Source organism: Rhea pennata, chromosome 4 (assembly GCF_028389875.1).
Source record: "Rhea pennata isolate bPtePen1 chromosome 4, bPtePen1.pri, whole genome shotgun sequence".
NCBI classification, from domain to species: Eukaryota; Metazoa; Chordata; class Aves; order Rheiformes; family Rheidae; genus Rhea; species Rhea pennata.
In genome coordinates this window covers 2,712,203-2,732,925 of record NC_084666.1, presented here as the reverse complement: position 1 = coordinate 2,732,925, position 20,723 = coordinate 2,712,203, and the positions used below count along the sequence as shown (strand labels likewise).

General features: G+C 40.3%; 1 protein-coding gene across 1 annotated transcript in view; it reads left to right on the top strand.

The window, feature by feature from the left end:
• The window catches only part of ATRN (attractin), a 191,262-nt gene that overhangs the window by 151,068 nt on the left and 19,471 nt on the right, over positions 1-20,723 (top strand). Inside the window, exons 27-28 of the mRNA XM_062574488.1 lie at positions 834-895; positions 15,049-15,127. Coding sequence (XP_062430472.1) covers positions 834-895; positions 15,049-15,127 — 141 coding nt within the window. The remainder of the gene's footprint in view (positions 1-833; positions 896-15,048; positions 15,128-20,723) is intronic.

Genomic DNA, 20,723 nt, shown 5'->3' with positions numbered 1-20,723 from the left:
CTTCATGAAAGAGTTAATTTCCTGTTTTGGGGCTGAGATTGATAGTCAGAGGAAATAGGAGGTACCTGGAAAGAACTTTTGATTCCTAATATTGCAGAAGTTGTCTTTCTGTTGGCTTGCCTCGCCTCTGCTTTGTTATTTTTAACCAGGCTCCCTAATCTTTCCTTTTGCCTCTAACCACCTCCCAATTTCCTGTTCACTTCTTCTCTCTGTTTTTTGTCCAAAATATTCAGTTGTTTTTCCACTTTTCTTTGCAGTTTGAGTGGATTGCTGGAAAGTGAGTTAAGATGAATGCCATAGCTGTTTTTACAGTGTCTGTTATCTTCTGTATTTCATGCCTTTTTGCTGCTCTTGGTGTAAGTTACTTATTGAAGGAGTTTTTTGATATAAGAATATGATTTGAATAGGAGCATGCGTTTTTAACTTTTTAATGTTGTACTTTGGATTGCTTATGGTAATTAAAAATGTTCTACTTTAGCTCCTGGAAACCTATATGTTCAAATTCTTTTTGAACTATTTTTTTTTCTCCAAGGTGATTAACGTATGCTTATGATTTTTTTTTTCTGCAGACTATTCTTGGAACAGTGCTGGAAGAGAGAGCTGTTACTTATCCTAGTCTCTTTTTTTGGATGTATGATTGCAAGAATAATCTGAAGCTGTAGTTTACTTTCTTTTCCCTTAGACTATTTCAGTGTTTTTTCAAAACAGTGTGCAAAAATGTTAATTAAGTAAAGACATACTTCATTATAACTTTTTGATCCCAGCAACAATGCATTTTAAATCTAAATTTGCTTTGCAGTAAGTAATAGAAAGCATTTGCTTTTCTTTTGCAGATTGCATTCTCTCAGCACAGCAACTTTATGGACCTGGTACAGTTCTTTGTGACATTTTTCAGGTACTTCTCATTTAAGACAGCTAAATATTTCTTTTTTAGGAAAGATCTTTGTTTTTCATTGTAGTGATACATTGTTTTATTTAAAAAAAAAAAGTAAACATCTTGTTTACATGACAGCCTAGCAAATGCAAATCCCTACTATGTTTGAAGTATTTTATTAGGAATTCTATTAGGGGAGGTGTCTGCTCATCTTTGCAGATGCATCTTGTCCTGTGCATGCAGGCAAAGGGAGGTTAGAGGAAGAGGGTGGAGTGGGGAAGGCTTTTTGAAATGGAGAAGTTATTCCAAAAATTGCATAGAAGTGATCTGCTGAGTTGCATGTCATGCAAATGAAATATGACTGGAGAAACTGCAGACGTTCACTGAGTGTCAGGCATAAATCATAAATTAAGGAAGTGATTTTGCAAGAGGTTAAGCGTGGACTAATTTAAGACTCTATAGGTAGCACTGGTGGTTTAAACTGAACTGCTGAAAATATGTGAAGTTAAATACAAGTGTACATTTCAACACAGCTGAAACCAAATACTTTTCTCCTGTTCATGAACAGCTTGGTAAAGGTCATTTCTTGATGTGAAGTAAATTGATGATTCTGTTTGAGCAGAACCAGCAGAATCAGTTTTGATATTAAGGCTGTTTCCTCTTCCATTCTCCAAAAAGGTGTATCCCTAACAAAGAGATGAAGTCTCCCAAAGCACAACGGACCATCTCTTTAAGGTTTTGTAATCTGATGTATTAGTCTCAATTTTAGGAACTGTTAATATTCCACAAATAAAAAACAGTATTTGGTCCATAAGGAGAACTCCCACAGGGTGATTATACATGTATGTTTACTCCCGATCTTACAATCTGTTTTAAAGTAGGCAATACTATGCCCATTTTAAAATAGGCAGTGGGAATAATATCCTGCTTGAGGTTCCACACTAAATATAATTAAATAAAGGAACTCCAGATGGATCTTTCAGGCAAGTGGTTTATACCAAAATTGTTTTACTATGTAGTTTTTTCAGCATTTAGCTTGCTTTAGAACAGTTCCAGGTAAGCACCAGGCTTGACCCACCACCTAATTTACTCCTTAATCAGCCTTGAGAGTTAGTTTTGTTGAATCAAGCGCAGTCATGGTCTTATCCTAAATATCTTCATTGCAGGGTAATTACTTTTAACTATAATGGGGAAGTCATTGGTTCTTTGGCTGCTTTTTAATCTCTGTTTTTGCTGAGCTGAGCTCCATCTGACATATGATTAATCAGGACTTTCCAGGCTGCCCATGTGTTCTTTACAGGCCCAGATTATCTGCATGTGAGAATCTGAAACTCTTCAATACCTGCAGTTTCTCCTGTTCTGTTATTAAAATAGAACCAGTGTTTAGAGCAGAAGATGTGTTAGGTACATTAGTGAGCACATGCAGTTGAAAATACACATCAAAAAGATCAGTTGAATACAGTCAACAGTGACTTTCCTTCTCTCTCTCTCTCTCTCTGTTATCACATGAATCTCCTGGAAAAGTAATATTTCAATGCTGCTAAACTAACACCTTAACACACCAGAAAAATAAGAACATATCTGTTTGGAAGAAGGCAATTTATTGATGTTTTCCACTCAAGTGTTCATAATACATTAAAAATTCTTTGTTTCTAGAGCTGTAACTACTGCAAAGTTCTGCTCAAGAGTAATTTATTTTATAGTTGCTATAACATGCTAAATAGCTGGTGTATTAGAGCAGCATGATTCATCTCTGCTGTTTATATGGGCAACTATTGAAACCCTTCTATTTTTAATGCTCTAGGGTACATTTCATAATTGCTGTTACATCCAAGGTTTGAGTAGGAATAAATAATATCTGATAGCCCCCTGTGACATTAATGAGATAAGAGTTGCCTGAAAATTTGCACACTGAGCAGAGGCAGTGAAAAGGCTTTTCTGCAAGGCTTAAAGACAGTTGGAAAGACCACGTTTGAAATATAGGCCCCTTCTAGCTTGGAAATGGAGATGTGTATCAATTCTTTGAGTGCAGTGGGTACAAAAATAGACTGACTTTTGTTCTGGAAAATGAATGTTTAGTATGGCTTGCCATTCTGCAAGCAACATTTTTCAAAGCTCTTTTTTTTTGTGTGTGTGCTGACAACAGATACATTTTTCCATCTGTGGGGAAACCGTGGAGGAAAACAGGAGTTTTAGTCTCTCTTATTATTTCCTGAGCTGACATTTGTGGTGGTTTAGGTAAAATAAAGTCCCTCCAAAGGGCACTGGAATGCAAGTTACATTGCAAAACTCCGGTGTTGTTTAATCCATGCAGGGTCGCAGATGCCTGCAGGACCCCAAGCCTGTACGAGGTAGACGAAGTTACGGAGAGACCAGTAATCTGGCAATACATATAAATGACATCAAGTAGCGTGAAACAGGACAAAATGTGACCACTGGGTTTGATTGCTCTTTAATTTAAGAGCTAGAGTCGAACACGGCACGCTTCACATTTAGGGGAGCTCTTAGACCCTGGGAACTCCTTCTGGAGTTGGGGAATTTGTCTCAGTGAGGTGCATGGCTGTGTGTTGCCATTATTTTATTTTGCCGCATGTTAACTTGTTATTTTACACTAAGAAAATGTCAGTGGATAAAGATTGAGTAAAAAGATGAAGTTACAGGATCATTAATATTGCATTATAATTGGAGTGGCAGGAGAAATGATATTCCAACCATTGCTAACCTTTGTAAAGCTACATGAGTTGCAAGCAAACTGGGTGTTTTCTGTTTTTCCTCTCTGCTTTTCATAACATAGCTCTGTATTTTACAGATATTGCTGCTTTCTTTCAGCAAACAAGGTTTGAGCTATTTTGACAGTCTCTAGTAAACATTGCTATTAGTGTCTGTGCTTCCCTATCTTCCAGAAATCTATTTATGCCATCACATGTGTCTATAATGTGTATTTCTCACTGATGTACCAGGGTGTGTCACGTACAGAAGACAGTATGAAAAATAATTGTGGCTTCTAAACTGATACTACTGACTGCTAATCCTTTTTCTTCCTTTTTTCCGAAAAATGTGTCTTCTGTGTTTCCCTGCTTTATTGTCCAGTTTTGTGATAGAAATATTAAGGTTGGTCTGAACAAAATATGGATAGAAAAGTATGTGTAAGCCCCAGAAGAAACAGCAGAACAAGAGCTGAAAGCGGCTTGTGTTTTAACGAGCGTGACGCAGATGAGTACAAAGCAATTGGGAAAAGTGCTGGTCACATGAGGCCCAGAACGTGCTCCAGTAGCCCGGCCAACTTGTCGGCAGGAGACAAAGCCAGGAGGATGGCAGCAAGATTAGAGCACGTCAAAGCTGCCAGACCTTTTGCTGTTAGCACAGCAGCACTAAGAAACTCAAAGCGAGCAAATGGAGGCATTGATCCTCCAACTTGCCTCAAAGATCAGAAGGGTGAAGTGAGCAAAACTGAGGCCAAAGGGTCCTGCCAAAGAAGCTGTTGGGTCCTATAAGGTATAAAAGACCTATAGATCTGGTTTACTGTCTCCAGTGGAGAGGAAGGCAGGAGGTGTGGTGAGGACCTGACAACCACCGTCCGTTGTCCTTTTTGTGGGCCACAAGCGATGTTCACCAGACCGCTTGGACACTTCCATATTGGTGCTTGTGGCTGTGAGAATGTGAGTGTGGATGATCAAAGCACTCTGAGATTTGGTGAAATGTAATCATTTTCCGTAAAATCACAGAATTACAGAATGGTTGAGGTTGGAAGGGACCTCTGGAGATCATCTAGTCCAACCTCCCTGCTCAAGTAGGGTCACCTAGAATGTATTAGATGGCATCATGTCCAGGCAGATTCTGAATGTCTTTAGAGAGGGAGACTCCACAACCTCTCTAGACAACCTGTTCTAGTGCTCTGTCACTCTCAAAGATCTCATGTTGAGTTTTGTTACATTAATTTCCTAAAGACCTCACGTGTTTTCTATTCCATTTCCCCTGTGTTTCTTCTCCCCAGTCCATTTCTTGGCTGCTGCATTGTTCTTTTTTCATATCTGTTCTTAAACCTTCTTCTAGGGGGGTTCAACACTATCTCCAATCTCATCATAATCATACAGTGATTGCAAGAGAAATGAGTCTTTCACGAATGAAAAAAAAAAAAACCTACAAGGGAAGATTTTGTCTTTTCATGGTGGCACACTATTATATAAATAACTATGGCCTGTACGAAGATCTGAATATAAAATTGTGTATTTTACTTTGGCATGAATAATTGGGCTTACTCCTCGTGAAAACTTTAGAGGGAGCTGTGTTTGTCATTGTACAAGTTGAGCAGATGGTTTAACATGCTGTATGTCGATTTTTCTAGCCGTAAACATTTGCCCAGTGTTCTCAGTAAGTGGGAATGGTCTGTTTCAATAATTCACGTCTGGAGTCATACTGTAGATATTCACTATTTTTTTTTAATAATTTCTTTCTAGAGCAGAATTTTTTTTTCTTAGCTACCACTAAGTACGTGCCTTTAAAATCCAGTCTAAATTGCCCCCCCCCCTTTTTTTTTTTTCCTTTTCCTGAGAAAAAGAAAGAGCTTGGAAGTATCTGACCATTATTTCTAACAACATGAAGAAAATTAATAGTTCAGATTCCATGACTTTCTCTTTTCCATGTTCTCCTCATGCCTCTTCAGTTAATCCTCTATAATGATCACACGCTGATCAGAGCAGAGGGCCATCTGGTTTTTCTTCATTAATTAGTTTCATCATTATCAGTGCCCCCTTATGCTTTTGGCCTCCACGTTCTCCTGTGGCAATGTAGTGATTCTGGGTGTGATATAAGCACTTTGGATTTTAAATCTATTAATTGAGTGTGATTTAGTTTACAATTTTGACATCTTAATGAAGGTTTCTATTTGTGTGTTGTGACTAAGTTGTTATTGATGGACTCCAGAGAGCAGTTCGGTTGTCAGATATAGGTGTTCACTTTCAGGTGAGCCAAAAAGCCCTCCAGGCTCCACTAATTGTATTTCCCTAGTGTATCTCCCATGAAATGAGTGGAGAAGACCAGTCTAGTCTGGAGGCTTGTGGAGAGGAGGAAAACTGAGAATGGTGGCAGGTCGGCCACGTTGTCCCTGGGGACAGGGGAGATCTAGTAGCAGTAGCCTGCTCAGATGTCCCTGCTTTCAGGGTAGCTTGTTCTCATGTAGTAGAAAGGAAAAGTCTTCAAAACAGAGGTCAGGGAAACATTGTTTTAAATTCCAGTTTTATCATATGTCCTGTGATTTTTGATGTGTTTTCTTGAAGCTCCAGCTGCTAGACTTGCGAGAGGATAATGTGTCTTTTTTCCTTTAAGTGTATGCCCTTTGTGATAGCGCAGAAGGATTTGCAAATATGAACCCTAAAGAGCTTCCCCCCCAAATCAAGAAAATGTATTAATATACCTAGTTCCCCAAAAGACTTCAAACCTTTAGTTAAACTGATCCATGATTTTGGAGGCTGCCACAATGTCACAAAGCCTGAGATTGATTGTGCTACTGAAAGATGTAGATGATAGAAAAATACGACCTGCCCCAAGTGAGGTGGGTGGTGACTTGTTTAACCTTGGTGCCGTTTTCAGCAGAAAAGTAACATCATTAATCTGCAGATCAGGTCTGTTTCTTTGCTGTTGGCTGCAAGTAGCAGTTTGGCGAACACCAGCAGTGCAAACCCAGTACCCACAGTAGTAAAAGAGGCATTCCACCAGTCTGGTTTTATCTGGCATCATTATACAGGCAGCTGCTTCAGCATTATGTATTTGTTCCAACTATTTGGAGGTTAAATGCGTTGAGCAGTTAAAAATGTGACCTATAACTCCCCAGCATATTAAAAGTTGCTTTTAGATACTTAAATAGCTTCCAATTCATCAAAATAATTTGGTATGTGTTTCTAGTAATCACAGTAGTGCTCTCTGAAATTATTAAATGACATTTATATTAAGGCATATTAGTACTGAAGCTGCTGTATATTCTGGCATTTAAAACCGTTGTTTTTTACTGGCAATTCTAATGTTGATAAACATTGTAGAAGAGTTTAATAATTGGGCCCTAATCTACCAGATGGATTTTCTTCTCCTATCATGAGAATGTGTCGTATCACGTTGCTGATGAAGTTTTCCATCCATTTAAAAATGCAACTGTTCTATATGTATTATATGGATTTATGGATACCTGAAGTGGAAAGAAACTCCTTTCTTCTGCAAAAAGGAGCTTAGAGTTCAGTATAAAGTCAGATGGGATGTTCAAGTAAGCAGATGGGATGTTCAAGTTCAGATTTTTGTATTGGGGACTCCATTCCTGGAGTATAGAGTGATGTAGGCAGTATCAATAAATAGCTGTTGCATTTGTTGGGGCCAACTGAGGAGAGATTACTTATAACCATGTTATTCTTTTTTATGGTCTTTTTTTAATCTTTTTTTACATCATTACATGGTGTAATGAATAGTTAAGAACTAATAAATTATTAAATAGAAAAAAAATCTTCAATGTAAATTGTGAATGCCAAGTTTCCCTAGAACTGCTATGTTTGTGCTGCTTATGAGATCTTACAACTTCTGTAGGCCAACGGAAGCTATGTTTTGTAGAGCTTAACCCAAACAAAGAGTCACGTTCAAATTTCTGTGGGATGAAAAGCTCTCTAGGAGGTCTTAGATAACTCTAGATTGCTCCTTTGCCTTTTAGTCTGGTTTTTAGTCTCATTTTTCTTATTTCCTTTCTTTGGGTGGAAAAAAGGCAGCCACTTAGACTGAGCTTGGGAAGGTGGAAACTGAATAGGTAATGGTTCAGGTGCCGCTGCTGAAAGTGCTGCTTCGTTGTTACCTGACTTCTGCAGGATGTGCGTATGGACTGTGAGAGATGTTTAGGAGCATAAGAACATTTTTCTCCCTTCCACCTTTTTTTCAAGGAGATTAGATGAGGACAAAAGGTAACAAAAGTGTTGAGGTGGTTGTAGAGAGAGGACTTAAGTGGTGGATTTCAAGGATGAAGGAGACTGGTGGTAGACGAACAGTTTTGGAACAGAAAGAAATAGGAGGAGAAAATAAAAGAAGTTCTGCAGTGAGGGTTTATTTTTAAAGCCATTTTGAAATGGCTGTATATTCCTAGCTGGCAGAGGGAAGCATTTAAGAGGCAGCAGGGCACAGCGCAGCATCTGGCTAGGACACAGCAGCCAGTAGGCTTTCACTCCAAAGCATTTTTCGACACAGCAGTCACTGCGAGGAGGCCTTTCCTTCCAGTGCTGCTGCATTTATGTGGTTGCTTTCTGCGAGGAGGGGTGGACAAAAGCTGGTTTAAAATAGCTGACACTACTTTAGGTCTTTTAACGTATTTCTGGATAGTTTAGGCTGAGTTAAACTCAAGAGATAGATCTTGGGAACCCTGGGGCTCTTCTGGTGGGTGGTGAACTGCGGCGTGCTCAGCAGACGCTGTGTTTGCTCCCTTCCAAAGTGCTGCCAAAGGGAGGTAGTGCAAGGGGGGAGATAAGATTTCCTTAGTGTTTTTATAGCTTTTGTGAGTATTTGCTGCCTCCTTGTGACAGTACAATGTTGTATTGATGCTGTTTCTCTGAAACAGAAGGTATTGAGTGTTTTAGAAAGGTTACTTATTGGCCTTTAATTGCTACTTGCTTTCTCTAATTCCTTCAGAAAGTCTTAGCTGTGGTGCCAGAAATGAGGCAAGAAGCATTGACAGACTGTGGCACACCGAAATTTGTCAAACATGTATTTCCAAAAGGGAATTAAGTAAAAGCTACATGTTTTGTAATGGTAACCTACAGAAAAGTGAAGATCTCCTTTGCTGTACATTTGGTTGTTGTATGTGGCCCAAAACTTAGCATGGCCCATGCTTACCTGGACAGCAGCTGTCCAGAGAAACCATTCACAGAAGAACAGATAGGACCACAAGGAATCTCAAATGGGTCTTCATAGCATAGCGCTGCTGGGCTGGGGAAACATTTGGCTCTTTCCCTCTAACCTTCAAATTTTCTTCTTGTTTCCTGAAAATAAAGGGGCAAAATTAATAAGCCATGATAGTAGCTGTTTGCCATAAGCTAAAATAATTTATCCTGAGATAAAGTTCCTGCTCAAATTACAGTGGGAATTGCCTAGCAGGCAGAGAGCATTGGTGTCAGTTTGTCAGTCTGTCTTGGGGGCTCCTGCAGATATTTTGAATATTGTTGTTTGCATGGTCAAATTAAATGTTGAGCCGTGGACACCTCTCCTTGATACGTTGGAGAGTTTATCTCCATCTTTCATTTGTACACTGAGCTTAAGATCTTGCTGAAAATAAAACAGTGGCAAAAGACAAAAAATGGAGCTTGTGGTCTCAGCTGTGCTGTTTTTGCTTGGGTAGCTTTGGGTTTTTTTCTCTTCAGGGAGCACTGTCATGTTTGGGCCTCAGAGATAAAGCCAATCTTGTTGTGCCTTAGAAAGATTTGAAGCCTCTTTGAGGAAAGGGAACTTATAAGAGAGCGTAGGAAAAAGCTCGCTGAAGACGTTCAGCAAACGTGGTGGCATTCATGCTGAGAGGAACCAGCAGGAGTCCCAAGATGAACGCTGGCACTCAAATTTTGCTATCCCTTCATTCACTTGTGCTTGTTCAAGTGTATCGTAAGTCAAAAATCCATCTAATCAAGCGTGACCTTGGCCCTGAGAAAATACTCTTTAAAGGTGATGGAGATAGTCTGCTCTCACCCTTCACCGAATGCAGCAGTAGGTTGCATCAGGAAAGACAGGGCAAACTGAAGCTGTGAAATCCTGAATTATCAGTGATGCATTTTTACTACTTTTGCAAAATGCTGATTAAAGATTTAATGTATATGCTGTACTCATGACAGAGCAGGGGGGAGATTTTTTACTACAAAACTCAGTTTTAATCCTGTGCCTCCCAAAAAGGAATATATGGCAACTATCAAAAGCTTGTCTGAACTGTTCATAATCACAGAAAAATGACCATACTTCTGCAGTGAACTAAGTCAGATTTTAATATTTTAGATAAAATGTGGGAGAATTGACTTGGAATAAGCATCTCATAAAATGAAAAAGGCAAAACAAATCTCTTTGTGATCCTACGTAAATTTGTGAAGAAATAGGCGCCATAGGAGTCTTTAAAAGCTGTGCAGATATTTTAATGCTGAAGTCACAAGTGTCAAATTTTAATAGCATCTGGAATAAGACAGTAAGGAATATTTCTGTACACATCTCTGTCAGAAAAATATAATCACATGTTACCTACTGACGGCTGCTTAAGTGTTCAGTGCCTGATCCCATGCAGTTTTTATAATATACCGGCTGTGGATAATGACATATAATCAGGAACAATTGCTTACAAGAGAAGATTTCCGCGAAGTGGCGTCAGCCTCTTTGGCTACATCTGCACTAGTAAATTAATCGCCCGTAGGACTGTTTTGGGATCTTCGTGAGCAGTCCATGTCTGCACTAATAAACACTCTCAGCATCCGAAGCAGAACGACCACACGCGAACTGCCCAGTGGAGTGGATCCTGCCCGGTGCTGAATCTCAGGCTGTCCTGGACCATCAATCGAGAAAGCACTCATTGGCATAGGCCAAAAGCAGGCTAGGGATCATTTTGTCATTTTAACAGGATAGACAACCCTCTCCCAGTGCCCTGGGAGGTCCTCTGGCATGGCTTGAATTGCTCGTCTTGTTTGCTTATCTGCTCCCTTTCTTTTCCATCTCAGGAGAAGGCTCTTGCTGTCTGTCCCCTTTTAACAATTAATTGCAATATTGCTCAGTCTTTGCGCTACTCTGTACTGAAGAATTTGCCATTGTAAGGTAGGGCTCCCGTAGGATAGAGCTCCCTGAAGTTCTGCTTGAAGGACAAAACATGCACTCCCTTACATCTCGTATAAGATGGACAGCATGGCATTTATGAAAAGGGAGGGACAACAGTCAAGCAAGAAACCCATGGTCATCAGAAATTGTGGTCTTTAGGTTCACTGCTAGATCTCACATCCAAGAGGAAGCGGTCGTCAGGGTTAGCAGATGTTCGGATGAGCATGTCAGGAGGGCGTGGGGGGAACCACAGAGTTGTTTGAAAATGCGAGGAGGTTTGGTGATCCGAGAAAAGGAAAGATGTCTTGAGGGAGGACTGAGCTTCTTTTTGAAGGCAGGGAGTATTGAGTGGTTGCAGTGGGTCACCTGGCATAGTTGCTTTTCTGCATGGCTGTGGATCTCCATTAGGAGCACTGCAACAGCAACCCGGAAGGGGGCTTAAATGCGTATTTTTGCCCTTTTAAAAGGGGGATGCAGTGCCACACTTGGAGCTTTGTGCTGGCAGTGCTGGAGGGAATGAAAGAGCACTCGGAGGAAAGAGGCGCACTGGCTTTCGATTTAAAAGAAATCCCGGTTCGAATGTACAGAGCACAGTGGTTGGCCTGAATAGTGCTCTTTAACAAGAATAGAGACTAATTTTTTAACCTTCCTTTAAGTACTCTCTTTAAGTATACACTGCAGCATGAGAAAGGAGGTTTGTAGACATTTACCTCACCCGTTGGGGTGGTGCTTCAGAGGAGAGGCTTTCTGCAGTACTGTTGTACAAAAACAAAAATTGTGATCTTAGGGAAAACTGTTAGGAGCAAAGGTTGTTCCCATGTCTGGCTAGGGATGCAGGTGAAGTTGGGGGAGATATTCAGGCAGATCAGACCTGCTGAGTCTGCAGGACCCTCAGGAGAAAATGGGGAAAATTAGACCAGAAGGGTGACCCAAGAAGGGCGAGAGTGGTCATTGTATCATGCACCTGTAATTAAACTGTAGACCTCTGATATATATTTTCAGTACTGTTACATTTCTAGCCTTGCTATATTCTTAGCTTTGTTATAACCTGTTAGTTCTCATAAATTCTCACTCTTGACGTATGACAGTCTCTCAAATTCAGTACGACCAACCCTGGAATCCGAACGAATCCCAGATGTCCCTCTGCTGGCGTGTCACATATTTGGTGTTAGAAGTTAGATATTCCCATGTGTTAGCCATGCTGTCCTCATGAGATTGTAATGGTCAAGAAACCTGAGAACACGTCTTTCTGGGAAAAGAGGGACTCGTAGTGGGCAGAAGACCATTGCAGAGATCCAGATGCAGTTTGGAATTAAGTGGAAGAATATGAATGAATTGAAGGAAGAGGCAAAACTATTAGCTACCTGGTGTACCTGTGCTGGCTATTGTGTAGCTACCTTAAAGCAGCCTTGGGAAAATTGGAGGACGCTGAGTATCTCTGAGGAAAAGCCCATAGTGATAGGAAGCCAAAATGGAAAATAAACATGAGATATTGCTGCAGGCAAATAGTAGGGTAGAGTAGATCCACTCCAATTTTACAGTGCTGTATATGATTCAGATCGGACAGAGATATTTGGGAGGAAGTAGTGTGGGTATCCCAGCACCAGGAAACACTGTCGAAGGACCCTGCTGCTTCCATGCTGTCTGGAGGCAGGATAGACAGCATGTGGGTCGTGAGCAGCAGGAACAAGGCGAAACCTGTGATCCTGGACTGTGCAACCACAGTAAAATCTATGCATAAGTGTAACAACTGTTGATTTAAGTTAAAGTGTAAAATTGTATGTATATTATATAAAAAAAATAAAAACAGGGAAATATGGTAAAATAAAAAAAAAAAGGTGATCAATTCTATTTGAAGCTCCTATGAAAAGAAATATTCCAGTTTGAGGAACAAAGAAGCTGATTAATAGCAATCTTTTATCTCTTATCGCGAGAGAGCTAAATTGTTGCTGGGCCTAACTACAAGAGCTGAATAGCCTTAAAACCGAACCGCAAGGGTTATAGAAAACTGGAGACCAAGTTTGAATTACCACAGAGGTGGATCCTCTTATGAGCATAAATCTGAAGATCCACTAAGCTTTCTGGTTTGGATGCCTGTTCCAGACAAGCGATCCACTAAGCTTTCTGGTTTGGATGCCTGTTCCAGACAAGTGTTTTTTCTTTCTTCTTCTTCTAGATTCATACTCTGATTGGGAGTAGCTGAACTAGAAAAAGTAATTGTGAATCTCTCCGTAACCGTAGAAGTGATAGAAGACAGAACCATCAGTGCCTTAGCACTTTTAAATGAAGATGTTCATAATAACGGACAAATTACTGTACAGAATTGTTTTGCACTTGATTATTTACTAGTCTCTCGAGGAGTGTATGCCTTAATGATAATTGCTACTTTTATGTCGCTACTAATGTATAGCAGATAGCCAGCCTTTGGGAAGGACTGTCCTCTTACCTTCCCAAACGTTGCCTTGGAGTTTCACAGTGCATGGAGCTGGTTGACATAAATGACCAGTCTTTTACAGGTCTGTTCTTTATGGAATGGAATAGTTGTTGGATATGGGACATCACGCTCAGCCTGTGCAGTGGCAAAGGAGTACTCATGAGACTGTGCAGCTCGTGAGTATTTGTCATTCTGCTGAACCTGGGGAAGAGCAGCTTCCTCTTGATAACAACATTCCTTGAAGTACAGATGCTGTAACAGATCTGCTTGGGAAAGAATGCAGTGCTAAATTGCAAGGCTAATTTCCGTATTCCATACTCCATGTTCCATACTGTGAAACCTGTGCTGAAGGAAGGTGCCTGGTTTGCTTGCAAACATGTCATGTTAATGTTAAGACACTAATTTACCTAAGATCACATGGAACTCGCCTGAAGATGTTCTCAGTGTTGGCATCTGATCAAACTGATTTTACTGTGTGAGAAAGAAATCCTTGTAAATTGAGGGAAATAAGATTTCTGTATTTACATATTGAACTGGAACAGCACTTTGATTTACCAGGTTTGAGTCAATAGGCCAAACAAATCTTGTTGCTCTTAGAATTAAGATTATTAATTTTAACAGTTGTTTATATGTTACTACAAATAAGTATGCTTTACTTCTGGCATCTAAATAGCAGTGTGCATTTCCCCAGTACTCTGTACTTACCAAAAAGCTGTCCACTGCACACCGAAGGGAATTCGCAGACTTCTGAAAAAAGGGGTGAAGTGACATATATCAAGGGGTGAAGTGACACACACAACACAGGCAAGCACAGGGCTCCGGCTGGTGCACACATAGAAGATGGGTTTGCTCTGGGGTGCTCTCCAAGAGCTAACGAATCCCAGGGGCACCGCGACCAGAGCACTATGTTGTGGGGTTGCCACAGCCTGCAGGCACACCCTCTAACAACTCCATGATTGCCAAATCCAGACAAAGGAGAAGTGACACTGCAGACCTACACTATAGACATCTTGGCCAGAGCCACACCATAGAAGGAGTCACCGAATGGTTGAGGTTGGAAGGGACCTCTGGAGATCATCTAGTCCAACTCCCCTGCTCAAGGAGGGTCACCTAGAGCATGTTAGACAGGGTTGCATGCAGGCAGATTTTGAATATCTCCAGATAAGGAGACTCCACAACCTCTCCGGGTGACCTGGTCCAGTGCTCTGTTACTCAGACATCTGTCAATCAGACATCTTGGCCAGAGCCACACCGTAGACGTCTACATGCATTCCCCACAGAGTGACTTGCTAATGGGTGCGTTGCTACCCACTAAGCAGTGTTTGGGCTGAGGTCACCTGACTGATGTGCGTGCTGGTATTGACTAGAACTCTTGAAAGTATATATGTTGTCAGTGCTGTTATATTCCCAGCTTTGCTATACTGTTAGCTTTGTTATAACTTAGCTCTAATAAACTCTCACTTGACAAATGATGATCTCTGAAGTTCAGTGCGACCAACCCTAGAATCCAAAAGAATCCCAGACGCCCCTCTAGTAGTGTGTCACAATTATCTTCCTGCTTTAAATAGGGCCAAAGATAGTTGGTACTGTTTTTTTTTTTTCCAATTTAATTAAAGCTTTCTGCTTTACTGTTCTGATTTCCTAGTGAAATTTCCTAGTGTTGTATGAAGAGGTCAAATAGGTAACTTTGAAACTGCAGTTTTCTCCAAAAATAGATGTACATCTTTCCTCGCCAGGTGTCATGAGCACTGAACTGTGCAAAACATTTTGCGCGGCCGTATTATCTTTCATCAAAGTACCTCTAAGTATTATATGAACTTTTGGTCTAGTTTTTGATTTGCTAAAGTTTTCAGCTGCTATGTTATGAACAAGGACAATGAGAGATTTTTCTTTTTCTTTCTTTTTTTTTTTTTTTTTTTTTCCTTTTTTTTTTCCTTTACAGTTGTTTCCTGTCTTTGCTCCTGGTGGCAGCCGTGGTTTGGAAGATTAAACAAAGTTGCTGGGCATCACGACGAAGAGAGGTTGAAATGACAAAATTGAATGCTATCTCTTAAATGACTTTTTTTAATAGTTCTATGTATTTATTCACATATGCATAGTATTAACCTTCAGTTAAGGATAAGTTCCACTAATGTATAAATGCTTCTGTTTAGGGATTTATAATAATATACTTTTGATTAACATTTTGGTGACAAGTGATGTTGCTTTGGTATCCTGATGCTGCAGTTTCCATGAAGCACAAGAAATAGGGGGGAGTGGCCTGTGTTGCCAGGACTCAGGTTCCAGACCATTTAAATATGAAACCACTATAGATCAGGTGATTCTTTTGATCTGACTGGAAAGATGAAACTTCTGTGCTGCAGCTCTGAACTACATTAGCTACTGCTTTAATCTTGAAAAGAAACTATCGTTAATTTAAATTAAAGCTTGTATTTGTGGTTTGTGGGATTTGGGGATTTTTTTTTCTCCTTTCAGGAGAAAGAAGAAGAAGGTGGGTGGAGCCACCCAAGATTTGGAAAACTGTAGGTGTGCTTCTTGAAGGCAACTGTAGTGGCAAAACTTTATCCTTTTCACCCATTGACCATACAAGCTCCTGACCTTATTTTTTGTTTGATTGCCTATAACATATTTTTAAATATCTGCTATAAATCCCTCCCAAACTATGGTGTCTTCCTTGTTTATCCTTGATCCATTTGGTGATTTTTTTTTTCCACCACCCTTTTGGCCATTTCTTAAAGTGCTCTAGCTTCATGTTACCTTTAATATAACAACACCTGGTTAATGTGCCCAGCTGTGTGGCCTGCTGAGCACTTGGCAGTCCTTATTTCTAATTCTTAAGCACAAATGCCTAAACATATAATTGAGTTGTATTTGCAGAGAAGCAAGTCGCACGTGCAGCGAGGTGGACCACCGCATCTGCTTGGGGCTTTTGCACTTCGGTAGACGCTACTGCCAAGGAAGGCAGAGCCCTGGATAATATACAAATATAACAGAGGTTAGGCTGGGCCACGAATGTGATTATTTACAGCAGTTGTCTTGTGCATTCTCTTTTCTCGTACGTAAAATGAGTAACCAGGCTTTAGTTAAGTGAGTCCAGGTGTACTTCCTAAGTGGAGACGTCTGTACCAATCATCTGAGGTGGAGTATCATCTGCTAAGGGCTTGTAGGGTGAATTATGCCCATTCCCAATAGATCTCCCAAAGTTTTTGAAGTCATTTAAGTCTCTGAGGTTTTCCATATTCTCTGAAGGTAGGTAGATTTGGACTAGGATGTTTTCCTTCTCCCTTTCTTGGCAAAAATGGAAACTAGAGTCAGCATACTTCCCTGTTAGCTCCTGGGATAAAATGTTATCTAGGAATATATAAGGAATATAGATGGAGAAACAAATATCATGCTCTTGAGCTCTGTTAAAATATCTTAGCAGTGGCTTAAATGAAAAATGTCTCTGGGGATGAAGTTACCTGGAGTCTGATGCATCTTTTCAGAAATGAGTTAAAGGTGTCAGTTACTATTAGCATGTTTTAATCTTTTTAAACTTAATTTACAGGTGTAGCTAATTGACAGCCAGTTCGTTGTATTGTTCTCCTCCTGGAAGATTCCTGTCTTTGTGTATTATGTGCCATTCATACCTGGAAAATGCATAGGAAATATATTAATGAAATGAGGAATTTTATTCCTCATTATATAGACTGTCTTATTATATCAAAATTTACTAGAACTTTATTTCAGCATAAAACACCATAAATCTATCTTGTAGTTTGTAGGTCTCTGCCATTCCATTCTTCTTTGGTTAGAAATAGTTGTAAAATCTGAGGAAACCATTTTAAATCTTTGCTGTGCCATTTATTAGAGGTCTTGTATTAACAGAGACTGTCTCCAGAGACAAAAGACTACCCCAAAAGTCTTTGACTTTTTGGTAGTATGTAAGATGTTTCTGTAGCTTCCAAAGCTTTTTACGTAGACTCTCAATAAATCCTTATTAGGGTTCCCTTTTAATGTTGGTAGATTAAAAAAAAATGATTAATAGCAATTTCCTACACTGCAGGTTTTCAAGTGTCCGCATGATTCGCCCTCTTTAAGGATGGTTTTGAAGCGTGTGACTTTTAGTTTTCCCATTCTTCCTTACTTTGGAAGTGGCCGTTCTTCGTTTTTCTCTATTACCCTTGCAGGAGCTTTGGGTGGAAGATCTAGTAATCAGAATTACTCAAGCAATATGGCTTGGAATAGGCACTGCGAGAAGTGGTACAGCTGTGCTTAGCCTATCGGGTAGTGGGACGGGTTGGGGAAAATGTACAGCAGCATCATTTAGTTGAAACTAAATTAACTTTTGTTACTGCTTAGTGAGAAGAGAACAGGGGTCTGCAAATTGAGAGTCTGCCTCTGGATCTTGTAAGCTATGGGGAGATTAAAAGATCTTCCTTACGTTTTCTTTCTTACTATAGCTGATTCGCTTTGACGAGCTGTTTGTGCCTGTCGGTGCTGATGGTCCTCAGCCTTATGGCCAAAAGGTGACTTTTGGGTGCGCGAACGCATAGTTCCAGCAAAACGAGCTCTGAGCAAAAGCGCAGGCCTTGCAGAGTACGAAACTCGACCTGAAGTGCAAATAGGAACAATTTGTGTCGTGATGGGCAGGGAGGAGATGGAAGAGTAAATTGTGTGTTTATTCCGTCTCCAGTGAGCACCATGTTTAAATACCTACAGGCGTCTTAAAGAGAGAAATGGAGATAAAAGGGCAGCTTTTATAGGAGGCTTAGGATGAAATGAGTGACATTACGAAATAAGAATAGGAAATCTTTTCATCTTGTCTCTGGAAAAATGACACATTAAGACGTATCAAGGTGGTAATAGAGAATAACGCACAATATACGAGACTGGCATTATAAATTTAAGATACCCATCTGCTGTTTTGAATTTGTTTGTCCTCTTTTTCTATCTTAGCATCCAAATTTGAGTCTCTTCACTCTCAGCTGACTTCCTGCTCTTCCATTTCTTCCAAGAAATAGCTCCTGTTCGTATTTCCAGCGAGTGGAGCGTGGATAGCAGTGCACACTGTGTACGTGAGGGTGAGCTGAGTCGCTGTCTGTGCCTCATTTGCTGTTTTGGTAACATCAACACCAAGCACATACAGAAGTACCTAACTGTAGGTGTCTAGAACTGAATCCAACCTTTAACATCCATAAAACTGTCTGTATCTTGCCTCCATTTTTGGCCACGCTTTCTAGGACTGAACCTCTCTACTCTGTCTGCCCTGCCAAAACTTATTTAGGGTGGGTTTTGTGTAGTTGTTTACTGCACGGATTATCCACTTTCTCCTTGACCTCATTACTAAACATCGTCTCCTTCACAAGTGCAGCATCACAAATGTAGCATCCCTTTTGTTTCCACTAGCTCTCTTTGCTTTAAGATCTCTGTGATTTAGCTTTGCCGGTCCCCATCTGTCTATGAACACTGAATACCGTTTAGGCAAGTGGCTCTCTGTATCCATTGTTAGGGCAAAGAATTTCCAAGGCAGTTTTTACTATATGTTATTTATTGCCCTGCCTCTCTTTCCGTCCCCTTCCAGTTCTCACCTGTTAGTATTTCATTCGCTTTGTGTCTTGTCTTTAAGAATCTGATTTAGGATATCCTTTGTTAAATAAAAGGATTCTGAATCCGGATGTCTTAAAACTGTAACCGTAAATCAGGCTCTTCTTCGCAGCGTGGAGACTTCCGACGGCGTTTTGGAAGGATCTGATATTGGTCCTGTACTAGAACGTGAAAGGTCAGGCTACAAATCTGTCCCGTTCATTAGCCTGTGTCTGATAGTGGGCAGACACAGCTGCTCAGGGAGAATATGAGAAACTAGATAAGCTGGCACAGAACTTCTCTGCTGTATTCCTCAAGCTCCCAGCAGGCAGTAATTTGGGTGTTTCCGGGCTGTTTTGCAATAGCATTCAGCATCTGTCAGTTGAGGGGAAAAAAAATACTAACCATTGGTGTAATTGTAGATAAAACACCAACTGGAGGAGTGAGAATCATCACAAGCAGATGACTTCTGCAGAAGTCTGGACTGGGGGGGTCAGCACACCCAATTGGGTCACTGTGGTGTCAAATGTAAGCCTATATGTGATACAAAACATTTAGAGTAGGCTTACTTCCAGCATACACATCCCACAAAATAGCCTGAAGCGATGGTTGCGGTAGTGATCTAAGAGCTGTATGTTAATTCCCAGTTCCTGGATATGTAAGTGAAGTAATATATGAATGTAGTGTTAGTCTAAGGGGTAACATAGCAGGATATCTATAGGAATGCTGTGTCCACCTTGGTCTCAGCAACGTTCAGGACGTTGCAGATGGTTCAGAAAAATGCCGCAAGATTGATCTGGGAGATAAGGGACAGACTAAAGCATCACAAATTACTCAATTTATCCAAGAGAAAACACATCAAGAGTTAATAATGTGAACAACTGTCTGTGGGGAAAAAAATCAGGGAAGATTCTTGACAGTATAGAGGTCTTGTAAATAATTTATTAGAGGTATAACACCCCAGGTCTGGGACTGAGGGTAAAAGAATTAAAGAAATGGGTTTTTTTATTAGTTTTTTTCTGTTTTTAATGGCTACTTTAACAATGACAGCAATTTCTTTTAGAAAGATGGATGTCAAATTGGAATTTGAATGTGTTTCAAAGAGTCTTTCCTCTGTTGATCCAAGCAGCATGTTTGTAGAAATCACGTGATGAGATACTGTGGCTTGTACTGTACAGGAGGTCAGATCAAATAATTGTAGCTTTTTTGGCTATCCCTAGATGTGAAAAATCCATGAATGGAACCAACTTGTAGTGACCTGTGGGCTTTTTCAAAGTATGGACGCTAAGTGCTCGCTGCAGTGATCTGTTTGGCTTTGGTCACCAACTGAAGGAAATTGCAACAGAAAAAAGAGATGCCCAAAAGAGGAAAAAAAAAAACGAGAAGATAAAAACTGACGAGAGATTCCAGCTTAGGGGGGAAATACGCGGTCTGTTTTTGCTTGAGCATACTCCTGTCAGTTCTGAGCCTAATTGAGTCACTTCGGGTTGAACTTGCAGATGACCCATTCCAGTTGACCATTTCTGTGTTGCATACCATGAATCAAGGTGGCAATGTCATGCTCAACTTCAGCACTCATCTGAGCACTCCTTATGTGGTCTTTTGGGGTGTTGCCACCTAAATTGGAAGCGCAGAGCTACAGCAGAGAATTAAGAAAGAAGGTGGAGCTATTTTAAATATCCCACAGAGAACCAGAGTCCAGTATTTTGGGCAATGGTGTGATAGACTAGCACGAGGAGGAGTCAGCCTTAACTGTGTACGTAAGAGCTGTTGCAATTTCAGACTCCTGTGTCTTTCTCTGTGACAATAGGAATCAGTGGACGGATGTCTGATTTAGCTCTTTGGAGAAATCAGTGAGAAAGTGTTGTATAATTATGCTAAAAGACCTCTAGTCAATCAAAGGTGTGCTTCGCTATTGTGTAATTATCTGGTATTGATATATTTTCTAGTCTACATGGACATTGGATATGGACTGTGCAGTTTTTTCTTTTTTAAAATATTTTACGAATGGTATGTAGTATTCTTATTAAAGGTCAATTTTCTGTGCCCTCC